At 36.6% G+C, this 12,384-nt stretch overlaps 1 protein-coding gene and 1 long non-coding RNA gene across 7 annotated transcripts; one reads left to right on the top strand and one right to left on the bottom strand.

The window, feature by feature from the left end:
- Positions 1-314: 314 nt before the first annotated feature.
- On the top strand, positions 315-6,457 carry GBF3 (G-box binding factor 3). 4 transcript variants are annotated; one of them, XM_086576656.1, is made up of 13 exons: positions 315-520; positions 970-1,117; positions 1,276-1,320; positions 1,431-1,523; positions 1,658-1,738; positions 1,848-1,883; positions 2,083-2,234; positions 2,407-2,464; positions 2,560-2,608; positions 4,050-4,279; positions 5,064-5,141; positions 5,237-5,362; positions 5,852-6,457. In XM_086576656.1, exons 2-13 carry the CDS (start codon positions 1,058-1,060, stop codon positions 6,083-6,085), a joined length of 1,242 nt encoding a protein of 413 aa, XP_086432782.1. In that variant the 5' UTR covers positions 315-520; positions 970-1,057; the 3' UTR covers positions 6,086-6,457. The 4 variants fall into 4 exon arrangements, with proteins under 4 accessions (XP_086432782.1, XP_086432781.1, XP_086432780.1 ...); XM_086576655.1 differs by having other exon boundaries at positions 380-520; positions 2,395-2,464; XM_086576654.1 differs by having other exon boundaries at positions 380-520; positions 1,848-1,898.
- A 2,381-nt stretch (positions 6,458-8,838) lies between these two features.
- On the bottom strand, positions 8,839-11,686 carry LOC147479996 (uncharacterized). Of its 3 annotated transcripts, none has more exons than XR_015206565.1 (4): positions 10,269-11,686; positions 10,041-10,160; positions 9,649-9,800; positions 8,839-9,384 (listed from the first exon to the last, which is right to left on the bottom strand). It is a non-coding gene; the product is annotated as an uncharacterized LOC147479996 (long non-coding RNA). The 3 variants fall into 3 exon arrangements; XR_015206566.1 differs by having other exon boundaries at positions 10,041-10,141; positions 10,269-10,983; XR_015206564.1 differs by lacking the exon at positions 10,041-10,160 and having other exon boundaries at positions 10,269-10,937.
- Positions 11,687-12,384: the final 698 nt, after the last annotated feature.

The following is a 12,384-nucleotide window of genomic DNA, read 5'->3' as shown; positions in this document are numbered from 1 at the left end:
GGTTTTGCTATTCCGAACGAACTTGCCGTGCAATTTGCCCGCGCTTGACCTCTTAATCCTTTCAAATTTACTTTGGTCATCAATTAAAATATATTCTTGGGTTGAAAAAATCAAAATCAATCAACCTTATAAGTTATAAGTCACATAACCCACATGACTGGTCTTTGGACAAGATCACAAAAGATTGGCTGGACAAGAAGTAACGTAAAACTCGGAGCATGGAAAGAGACTCCATATTTTTTGAAGTACACGTGTACGGCAAACTAAACCCTGTCCATAAAATAAATAAATGGCCAACAGGCCCCACCTCAAAAATATCAACTATCTGCAATTGGCTCCACATATAAAGCGTACGTTCTATACGGACACGTGTTCATGACGTGGCTGTGTGTTCTCTTGGCGTCTTCACTCTTCTTCTTATTTTTTTTTAACATTCAAAATAACACAACACAAGAGTAAACGTTATGGAATTTTGGGGATTTCGTGGAACATTTCTTGATTTAGTAGTAGTCTACTAAAGGTATGTCTAATTTGCAGAAATTTTGCTTTTTGAAATGTTAAAAATTGGTTTTTAAAATTTTTTTGATGATGATCTAGATCATACACTTGTTTATTTTGCTTGGAAAAATGAATTATGTCATCTTATCAGATTCAGAGATAAAGTTTGGTAGTAGTATCAGTTATTGTTGACAGTTCAAGGGTATCTTAGTCATTCTCCAACAAGTCAAACTTGATTTATGCTCGTCATCTTGTTTGCTGGCGATATGTTCATTGACGTTTTTGCCCGCCCCTTGTTGTTTGGCCATAGTCTCAAAGATATTGCTTACAAACATATGTCATGTATACAACAATTGGTCTATAGTTTTAGCTTCACTATTTTTTTTGTTATATATTATTAAGAAACTAGTTGTTTTCTTGCCACTCATTATCTAAGCCATTAGTTATGTAACTTAAATTGATTTTGTATAGATTTCCAAGACAGAAAATAGAACTAGTTACAAAGATATACTACGCCTGATCCAAAGCAGTCGGGGCTTTGTTACTTTGAATCCTCAATATGGGAAGTAGTGGAGATGAGGCACTTGATAAACCTGAGAAACCATCCTCACCTGCACCAGTAAGCGTACCGGACTTTATTGTTTCTAGTTTTGATTTAATCTAAGAGGTACTATGTTATGTTCAAGTGCATGAAGGTGATGTATACTCGTGCCATCTATACTGTTTCACACTTGGAAGTTTATGTCTTAATATTGGTCAATACTTGTGAATTGGCAGGAACAAGCCAATGTTCATGTATATCCTGATTGGGCAGCTTATCAGGTTATTTAAGTTTATGTGTGCGTCTTCCTTTCTATAGTGATTCATGAAAGCAGTTCTCTTTTGATGACATTATGCTATATCATACTAAGCTAATTCACTTGCATGTTTAGGCATATTATGGGGCTGGAGTCACTCTACCACCACCATATTTCAATTCTTCTGTACCTGGCCACCCTCCTCATCCATATATGTGGGGACCACAGGTAGCAGGATCTTCTCCTTTTGCTCTGTTTTGTGCAGTTATTATTTTAGAAAAATTTGCTACCATATTATGTTATAGACTGATCATTGGTGTCTAGAATAATTCTGAAAACTTATACTTTCCTAACTGTATCAGCCCATGATGCCACCTTATGGCACACCTTATGCAGCAATGTATGCACATGGAGGCGTTTACCACCATCCTTCAGTTTCTGTGGTAAGTCTTCATGAAGCTTTATCTTCAACCGAGTTTTGCTCCTTCAAATATTGAGTGGAAATCTCTATTAGGATATAAATGATCTAACACAACAATTTATCTTGTTCAGGGATCTCATGCTCATGGAGGTCCATCTTCCCCCGCTGTAAGTGAAGCTATGGTACTGAAACTTTGTTTTGTTTCCTATGAAATCCATGAACTGACACTAGTGTAGTTTAGTATGTGAATTTTCAATGATCATGATTCATAGTATCTAGGAGATAGGGAGGTTAAAAGGCTGTCCTCATAGCCTCATGTGCTGCACATGCAGAGTAGTAAGTCTAACTTCGGAGGCTATGATGCAGGTGGCAGTTGCATCTCCTTTGAGCATAGCAGCCCCTTGTAAGTCAACCAGCAATAAAGAAGATGGACTTTTAAAGAAGAAAATGAAAGGACCCGATGGTCTGGCAGGGTCGACAGGAACTGGAAATGAGGGTAACGCTGCAGGGACACACAGGTTTGTTCATTTAACCATTTTCAGACGCTGATACATAGTGCCTACTACTGGGCAACATACCTTTGAACGGGATCTTTGAATCCCAAAGGCCAAAGGCATCTTTTTTTGTCATATTAGAGCTTGTCTTTGACTAACACTAGGTCTGTTTGGCTGACTTGAGATTTGGGTACAGTGAAGAAGATGGTACTGAAGCTTCCAGCAATGGTAGTGATGGGAATACAGAAGCAGGAGTAAGTAGCTCTCTATCTCTACCACACATTTCATTTTTAATCGTTACAATTCCTTAAGCTGCAACAACAATTTACATTCTAATATATCTGGTTAGGATGGCCAAGTGCAGAGGAAAGGAAGTCGTGATGGCACACCACCCAGAGGTATGATTATGTTAATTTAAAAGACTATCAGGACAAAAAAACCTGGCATTTGCTTTGCTGCATTAACTCCCTGTGTCATATGTTACTCATGCGGTACACTATCCATCTTTTTGTTCGTGGCATGCAGTTTAACTGTTTAAGTGAAAGGATCTATTGGTTGCAGACTTGCATCACATCTAAGAGGTTTTATTGATCACAAAATGTCAAAAACTTACCAAGCTTGGGCTATTGTTGTCATTCCGTAACTGTTATCTTAGGGACCTCCTCTTTTCTTGAATACCAAGCTGATAATTTTATTTTAGGTACCGTGGTGCCAAACCTTTTCTGTCTTGGCAAAGGAAAAATGTTGTGGGTATTAATCATCTTATTAAATTTGGGCATTCAACTCAAAATCAATTGGTAATGAGTGGAGAGGTCCTAGGATTATATACTTTCACCCAAGGCTTTAGATACCCGACGTGGAATAGATATAGGATTATAAATCTCAGCCCACCTCCTCATGTGTGGCGTAACTTGAACCACACGTGGACAATTTGCTTTTAGATAGGTAACGTGAAGTATGTGGGACTTTTGGGCTAGAGAAATATTGTAATCTGATACCATGTTAAATTTGGGCAGCTTACTCAAAACCGATTGACAATGACTGCAGAGACCGTAGGATTTACATACTTTTATGCAAGGCTTTAGATACCCAATATGAGATTATAAAATCCCAACACATCAGAATCAACTGCATCTGTTAAAGGGATTTAAGAGGGTTAAAGAATAAAAATTTAACTGTCAGAAAGATAAGTGATAAAGGCCGATTATTCATTCAGATATGGCTAAGAATTGACATAGTGGGTGAAATAGTATGCATATGACTTGACCAATTCTACTTAAAGTCTCTCAATTGTCTATTAATTAAACCTCAAAGATGCTTTATGCCTTAATCCAAATGTCTAAGATGTGGAGCAAGGATTTGATAGGTTGAATGCAATGATTCACAAGTAGTGTATATGAGTTTAACTTGAGCATGGCAAACACTAGAACATGAAGACTGCATAAAAAATTATGATATACATCTACGTGGTCTGATTACCATTCCGTAGGCGGATGTTGAAATCATCAAGCTAATAGTGTAATACTTGTAATAGGTGCTGATGAACACACTGCCTGAACTCTTCACAGGCGAATGATCTTTGTCTTTTGATTTGAATCATTTGGGTTCTTTGCCTTGGTCTTGCATGGTCTTTTGTTTTGCTACGTAATTTTTGAGTTGCTTCTTGATGTGGTCAACTGTAGCTTTGTTTGTATGTTTTTTGACTTGTTCAGCCGCGTGTTTCTCTGCCAACAATAAGCTTATTTTGCTTTGAGTTTTCACGACTTTTCCCTGCACTTATAAGTTATATTGTGTGTACTTGAGTATTTTTCTATATGGTTCTGAAACTTATGCAACCAGGCAAGGAAGGGAAAGTTAATCCTCAGGAAGCTTCTAACAAGTCACTGGGGATTAGTGGGGCTCCTTTTGAAACTGGAGGAAAACAATTAGAAACTGTATTTCCTCTAAGGATGGCCCCAGCATTAGAAATGATGGCTTCCTCCACTGGAAAAAGAAAGACTACTGTCCCTCCAGCACCTGCTGCAGCACTTCCAGCTCATGATGGTTTGCCTTCGGAGCCCCGGATGAAGGTAAAATTTGAGAACTTTCTCTATTGTATCATTTGGTTATGTATTTAACTAAGGCTTTTAAAAAATTTCTACAGTTATAAATGTAAAGGAAAGCTTCTGTTTTTGAGCATTCAGCTCCTCTATAATTAGCAGTGAAGTGTGAACCCATTAACCTTACATGTTGGAAACAGAATTTAGATACTAACAGACATTGTCTACCAAACATGAAATCCAAGTTGTTATGCTGCTTTCAATTCAATTTGGATGGCCGAGCGGAGGGGTTGGTGATATTTAAGAGGATAGGGCAAAATCCGTGAACTAGCATGTTACCTTTTACTCCAGAATTGTGGCTTAGCTATACTGATTTCCCTGCAAAGACGGGAATTGGCTAATGCATATTATTTTTCTTGGGGAAACTTTTTATATGTAATGATTTTGCAAATAAAACATACTTTATGTTCTCTCAACTTGTTACCTGGACCTACATTCTTTAATGTTGATCTTGAACTTCATTGTACTACGTAGTAATAGTTCAACTTATTATCATGGTATTTGTTTTTTCGTTTTTGGTGGTATATGACTTTTTGGTAGATAAAGGTGTGGTTTCATTTCTTTGCATTAGAAAGTACTCGTAGGCTCGTATTCTTGGCTTCTTAGTCTAAAATATTTAATGGAAAAGAAAGGGAGATGATTTGAATATATGAAATTTGAAGATAGTAATTTGGTTTAGATTACTTTTCTATTTCTTGGTGGTTTCTTTTGCCTCTTTGGATTTTCATTTTTGATTAGGCAATTAACTCTACAGGATGAACGGGTAATCAAACGTGAGAAAAGGAAGCAATCTAACAGAGAATCTGCGCGTAGGTCAAGGTTAAGGAAGCAGGTATAAGATATATATGAATGCGGTTATATTTTTGATCAAGCATGCCTTAAATTAAGAAAATGTAATCTGTTTCTAACATTATTTTCTTCCTCCAGGTGGAGAGTGAAGAGCTTGCTTTGAAAGTTGATTCACTGAATGTTGAGAACCTGGCACTTAGATCTGAGATAAATCGGCTAACGGAGAACTCAAAGAAACTGAGGATAGAAAACACCGCATTAATGGTACTCCCTTACTTTGTCAAGACACAATAGAGTTGTCGCTGCTACTAAATTTGATCTCAATTCTCAAATGCCTTTTGGCCCTCTCAGTAGCATTTGTAATCAACTTCAGCTCAGTGACAACATTGCGTCTAGATTGCATACCCAACGATAATGGACCAATTTTTCTAGATGTAGTTCAGACTTAATTTGGTTATATGTATACATGCCAAAAATGTGAAAACTGTCGAGATTTATCTTCGACGTGCATCAGGTCCTAAAAGACGGCCAGGCTATAACCATTCCACATTGGCCCAATCTGTTTTAATCGATCTAGACTACTTAGTTGAATAATATCACTATCGCAGCAAGTTTGCTTGCTTGTCCGGATGAACACATTAAGCAATATTTGTGTTGCATGTGATCTAATGATTGGATGTTTTAGTGTACACATTATGCATTTTTACTATGGATATTGAGCATACTTGAGTTTATTGTCAATTTCTCACACAGGAGAAAGTGAAAAATGCCCAATTAGAACAGTCAGGAGTAACACTTTCTAGCAAAACAGATGAGCAGAGTTCTGCAACTATTTGCACTGAGAACTTCTTATCTCGGGTTCATAACTCAGATGTTACAAAGAACCAGCACCTAGAGAGTGGTGCCCATGAAAATCCAAATTCTGGTACCAAGCTTCATCAGCTCCTGAAGTCAAGTCCAAGAGCCGACGCTGTTGTTGCAGGCTAACAATCATGTGGTTTCAAATCTTTGTCCTCGAGTGATTCTGGCAATATTTTAGCAGCTTGAAATTACTTCAAAAAGTAGATCCACTAGTTATGATGGCACAATATTCTGACACTGTTGGCTCCTCTAGGGAAGCTGCTGAAGTTATCTGGATAAGGCGTTCTACTTACATCTTTATTCGTGGTCTTTTAGATTCCACATGTTGCTGAGGTTTATTACTGGGACTGTTGTATATTGAAGAGATCTGATGTATTAGCTTTGTATATTTCTTTGTTCCCTTGCTACTTGGGGCCTAAACTGGATAACGTAACATTAACATATTTATTAAGGTTTGCTACGTACTGATTTTTCCAATACAATTCTTCGAGTTCTCAAGGGTTAGTTTTCATGGTTTGCTAAAGCAAGCATCCAGACAAGTTTGTTTAACAGTAAGGGGACAGTCCGCTGCAGTAAGGGGACAGTCCGCTGCTATAGCTAACAGCTAATAGCAAGTCCAATGGGCTGCTAAATGGCTATATAACAACCCAACCACCAAAATGTCATTCCAATGGGGTTATTAAGACTCATAAATTTGGAAGGTCCCATAAATCCAGCCAAAATTAATCTGTTAAAAATATATTTGTGAAAGCATATTTTTAAATTTATTTAGTAGTTGCCATATTACCTTAAAATAAACTTAACAGTTGTTAAAAGTGCATTTATGAGCCATTCGATTGGAATGGTTTTTATTTTAAAATTTGGGCTGTCAAATATGGTTAAGCATGCTAAAAGGCCTATGTGGCATTGGAATGGTTTTTATTTTGGGTCACAAATATGGTTAAGCATCTAAAATTTAACAGCTCTCCATTGGACTTGCTCTAAAAAGAAATTACTGAGAAGAGATAACGAATGAATGATAGCTTAGCAATAAGAAACAAGTCATCAACTGTTAAAAGCAATACGTACAACTTTACATCTCGCAAATGGTCCAAGCCTCACAACATTTTGCTTTTATGAGGAGACTAGAATTTTGGGCACGCTCTATGAGCATGAAATTGAGAGCTGTCCAATTAATCAAGGCACGAAAGCAAACCCAACAAAAACCCAGTCCACGTGGTGAGGTTGATTTTTTAAAAAATTGCAACATAAGCCCACTCAAAATAAGCCCAACCAAATTGCAATTGAAGCTGCTTCAGTAGCAAAAAGCCCATCCAATTCCAACAGAAATCCAACCGCAATTGTTGACCAATCCAATTAGAGTTGAATATTATATTTACCTATTTACCCTTATTAAATATAACAAATTACAAATAAAATCAGATTATAGCCTTGTAAATAAAAAATATGAGTGAGGGTAAAAAGTACTGTTGCTTGGGGATTTTTTTTTTAATAAAGTAAAGATATGTGCTGGTACACATACGACACCTAGGTAGTTAACTCAAATATAGGAGTGAAAGAGAAATAAGAAACAAGTACTTCTAACCATAGTACAAAATATCAGGATATGACAAAATATCGATCCCTGATTTATAGATATGTACCGTGGATATATCCCCTCTGTGTAGATATATTACATTGGGACATCTGTAAATATCGTGGATATATCGAGATATATCCACAAATATCGCAAAATATCACTTAACTGTGTGTGGGTATTGTTAACTGCAAATATCGTGGATATATCGATAAATATCGCAAAAAATATCCACAAATCATCTATATTTTCTTTGAATGTGGTCATACTTTTAATATTTTCTTTGTATATATTTAGGATGATTATATATCGTTATAAAGTCATATTCAAAATTTCAAATATTTAAAAAGTCATACAAATTACTACATTAGTTGTAACGCCTCAGGATTAAAGAAATATTACAAGGCGTTAATAGGATTACGTTCAATTTTAATTAATTAAAATCAATGATAAATCATCATTTTTATTTTATAAAATCCGGCAGAATCTCCTCTGTATTGTCGACATTTAAAACACGTAAATCCTATCATAACCTGAAAATCAAAATAATACAATTCTCATTGATTCAACATTTCCAAAATATGTATATATATACTCCACTTTAACAATTAATATATATATATATATATCAAAAAGTGTATTTCAACAATGAATTAGTGGCTGATTTTTTGTAGATATATTCTACCCACCATGGATTATATCCCTACAAAAAATTAGCTCAATCCAATATGTGGAACTTTGTCAAAAATAGTGTTTTAAGTTTGCAATTTTATCTAACGGTCTAGAAATAATTTTAAGTTTGACAAGGCTAGAAATATCGAATTGAGCTAATTTTTGTAGAGATATAATCCGTGGTGTAATTAATATATCTACAAAAAATCAGCTACTAATTCATTGTTGAAATGCACTTTTTGATAGGATGTACAATAAGAATGTCATTATAAGGATGTCACTCTAGCCAAGGCGATATATCCACTTCCAAGATATTCAACAAACACATTAAATATCTACTTCCAGAACAAAATACATGAAATAAAATAAATGAAAGTTACACAAAATGAAATTACATTATATGAGATACAACAAATTACTACTCTAGTAACATTCTGAATTCAAAAATGAAATGACGGTCAAGGACTTGGGAAATAACGCCTTAAAATGACAAAGTTAACATATTTTCGCCCTGAGGAGAGAGTAAAGCTATGCAGGAGATTCGTTAGCTTCCCCTGTGATTCTTTTGGTTTTTCTAATCCTTGAGGAAAATGATCACCAACAAAAAGCAAAACAGCAGAGACGCACAAAATTAATAATGGATACAGAGGGCTTTCTTCCCATTCATTTATCAGGAAAAAAGAGTTACATGCCTCAATAGCACACCATTTGGGTGCTATACTATAGTTTAAATTACAACAAATTACTGGCTCCTTGAGATACAAAATTTAGTTGGTCTCCAATTGCTTGTCCGCCAGACGGCTCATATCCATAACCATCAAACGACTTGTCATCTCGGACCACGTTCACTGTATCTGGTGCTTTAATGCCAACCATTGGTGATGTCCACTGGACCGGCATTGAAGCGTTTGAGCTGGAACCTTCTTGGTTCAGGCTCAAAATAGTGCGATTCTGTGGAGTGGTTGCTGCAGGTCTCTTGTTGACTGAAGTGACTGTTGTCTGGGAGAGGGACGATGACTATAGCTGTTGTTGATTCTTCTGAATTGGAGACTTAGGTCGGAGGCCCTCTATATCAGGTGTTTGTCAGCACTAGATGAGGTGCTTCGGGTGGTGGATTCCGTCCTCCTCCTCCTTGCCAAACTTTCCCATCCTTGTCACAAAAGTTCCTAATATAACCCTGCATTTTTTGAGGGAAAACCCTTTTCAAGTCAGACACAAGATACAAGTACAACCAATACAATTTAGCAAATCAGATTTTGACTCCCTAGGATTAACATGCAATTGACCTTGTGTCATGCCCCCTTTCCAAGTCAGACACAAGATACAAGTACAACCAAAAAGATTTAGCAACTCAAATTTTGACTCCCTAGGATTAAACATGCAATTGATCTTGTGTCATGCTCTTTAGAGGAAAGAAAGGTGGGTTCGTTAGATACTTTACATCTGCATTAAAGTTTGAAGAAGATAATCCTTTTCCTACAGTCAGCCAACCAGACCGAATGTTATGATCTTCACCAAACAGCTAAAGTCTCCTGCGCCCAAGGGAGAAATGCTCAATAATCCGATACATATCTTCCGGTTTTTTACTTGAACCTGCCATTCAATTGGTTACAAAATTCAGCACCATGCTCAGCAGCAATATAAGCAGAATATTGATACACAATGGAGTGAAATATAAAACATATATAACTTGAAATGAAGCAGGAATAGTTAATCCGATATCCATGCTTTACTATTCATGTATACAAAACACATGCACTGGGCCATGACAATGAGTGAAATCATCAAAACTTGCTGTCATACTCTAGTAAAGCTAGTATGACATATACACACCGTAAGGAGGTTATTCTGCGATTATAATATCCGTGTCAATGTTTGCACGGACCATCCGTGCTACGACATACTGTTCCTTTTATTCCCATCAAGCAATGTTCCTACATTACAGATAAGAGACTTTCGAAAAGTAATAAATGAGTCATCTTGAAGAGTGATAACAGCACTTCTATGTGTGGAAGCCACTAATGACAAATGTCAAAAACCATAAGAGAAGATATAACCAACCTTTGAATGCTGAAACAAAGTGTGAGAATCATGCCGCAGACCAGGAGCTGCATTAGATTTGTTCGTCTTCACCCAACATATATCCTCACACCTCTGGAATCCCCATTGCATATATAAACAACATTACAATTTATATACAGAATTACAAAGTACAGAAGTACTATCCAAGTATCCAATAAATAATATCCAATTTGGTCACAAATCATTCCAATCCAAGAATGATGATGGGTGACTCCATCAAATCTGAATCATTTTCAGTTAGAATTATAATAAGAATTAAAGAGAGTTCATTGTTTCCATCAGGAAACTCCAACAGCAATGCTGTTGTGAAACCTGTTGGCACTTTGCTATATAATGCAAAAGAGAAGAGCGGCCAGAGGACAATTGTGATAAGACATTCTTACAAGAGGTACAAAAGAAAACAGCAAAATATTCCAAGAGAAGAATCATTGACATGAACGATTAAAATTCTAAAGAGAACCCATATTGTGATGTTAAAAATGGGCTAACTAACAGCTATGAAGCACGGACACTGACACACGACATGACATCATTCAAAAAGATAGGACACGGATACGTCATGGACAAATTTAAATCAAAATATGAACTCTAGTTTTGGACATGTCCAAAAATACAAGCTAATGCCAACGAAAGAAATAACAATTATTGAAGATTCATAACAAATATATATAAAAAGGAATTGGCAATCGTCAAGTGCAGTCGTGCATTGTGCATCATTTTTTTAATTTCAAAAATCCTTACCAAATCATGTATTCTTTTAAGTATTTTAATCACTTTTAAAAAAATAAGAATAAACTGTAGAAGTGTCCCCAGCATGTCCACAGAGTGTCTTAAATTCTAAAAATTAATTATTAAATCCGACACTCCAAATCGAATATTGGACACGTGTTGGAGACACGTGTTGGCGGCGTGTCGGGGAGTGCCGGTGTCGGATACGTTGTCGGTTGCCCCTAGAAGAGTGTTGGTGCTTCATAGACTAAGAGCTCCTTATTTGATATAAGGACTTTGTAAAACGAGTATGAGAAAATATATCAAACTTAAAAGCTAAAACCCAGTTACTTAAACTCCAACAGTAATACTGTGAAACCTGATGGTCTTTACCGAAATAATACAATGAGAGGGCCGGAGATTTCGAGACAAAAACGCTCACAAAACATAAAAAGAAATATTTCTCTGTATGTCTAAATAGTCCAAGAGAAAAAAATGTTGACACTGAGTCACTGACGATTAAAGAGGACGGAGGACATGTTGAAAATTGCTAATTAAGAGTTCTTGGTTTGAATGTTTGATTTAACAACTAGTGAAATGAATACGAGAATATCAAACTCAAAAATCCAGTTACGAAAATGTGTTTTACGTGTGTGATGATATATGTTTATATACCTAAACAATACTTACCTTTCTTAGGTGTATGTACCACTGTACTTGTACCCCTACGAACGACCATCATGGGGTACCACTATAAGAGCCGCCCACTAATGAGACGGGCTTGCTTTACCCATCGTGGCGGTCCGCTTTGTCTACTAATGTGGTATTCGGGCATGCCCTCTATTGGAGCAATGACGCGCCCACTAATATGACACCCAAGTTATATATAGCAGTGTCGGAGATATGTCAAGGATTTTGTCCATATGAAGCTTTTGGAAAGATTTTATACAAAGAGGGAAATATCTCGTCAAATAAGAAAGGGGTATTTTTAGCAATGAGATTCCTATAAATACCCAACAATCATTTCAAACAAAGAACTACGTGCATTTTTGAGACTTGATTCCAGAGAACAATTTGGATACGTAGGCAGCCATTGGTGGTACAGTCTCTTTCACTATCTATCAACCTCTCCAACGAGATCATTGGTGTGTTTGTGTGAGTCATTACCCAAACATAATTGGCGCCGTCCGTGGTCCTTATTGACGGCCCCTTCCACGTTCCTTCTTCCAAGCACCATTAATGGCAAAACTACAAGGTCTGCCGGGCGAATAAGAATGCAAGAACACAACAACAACAACAAGGCGAAAATCCGAAATACTAATCAATGGGGAGGTGATAGAACAACCGGCTGCAGCAAGATCTCGCAAGATCAGCCTTTTCAACTCCC

This window comes from Coptis chinensis, chromosome 8 (genome assembly GCF_015680905.1).
Source record: "Coptis chinensis isolate HL-2020 chromosome 8, ASM1568090v1, whole genome shotgun sequence".
NCBI lineage: Eukaryota > Viridiplantae > Streptophyta > Magnoliopsida > Ranunculales > Ranunculaceae > Coptis > Coptis chinensis.
Note: the sequence above shows the minus strand (reverse complement) of the source record. Positions and strands in the feature narration are given on the sequence as shown.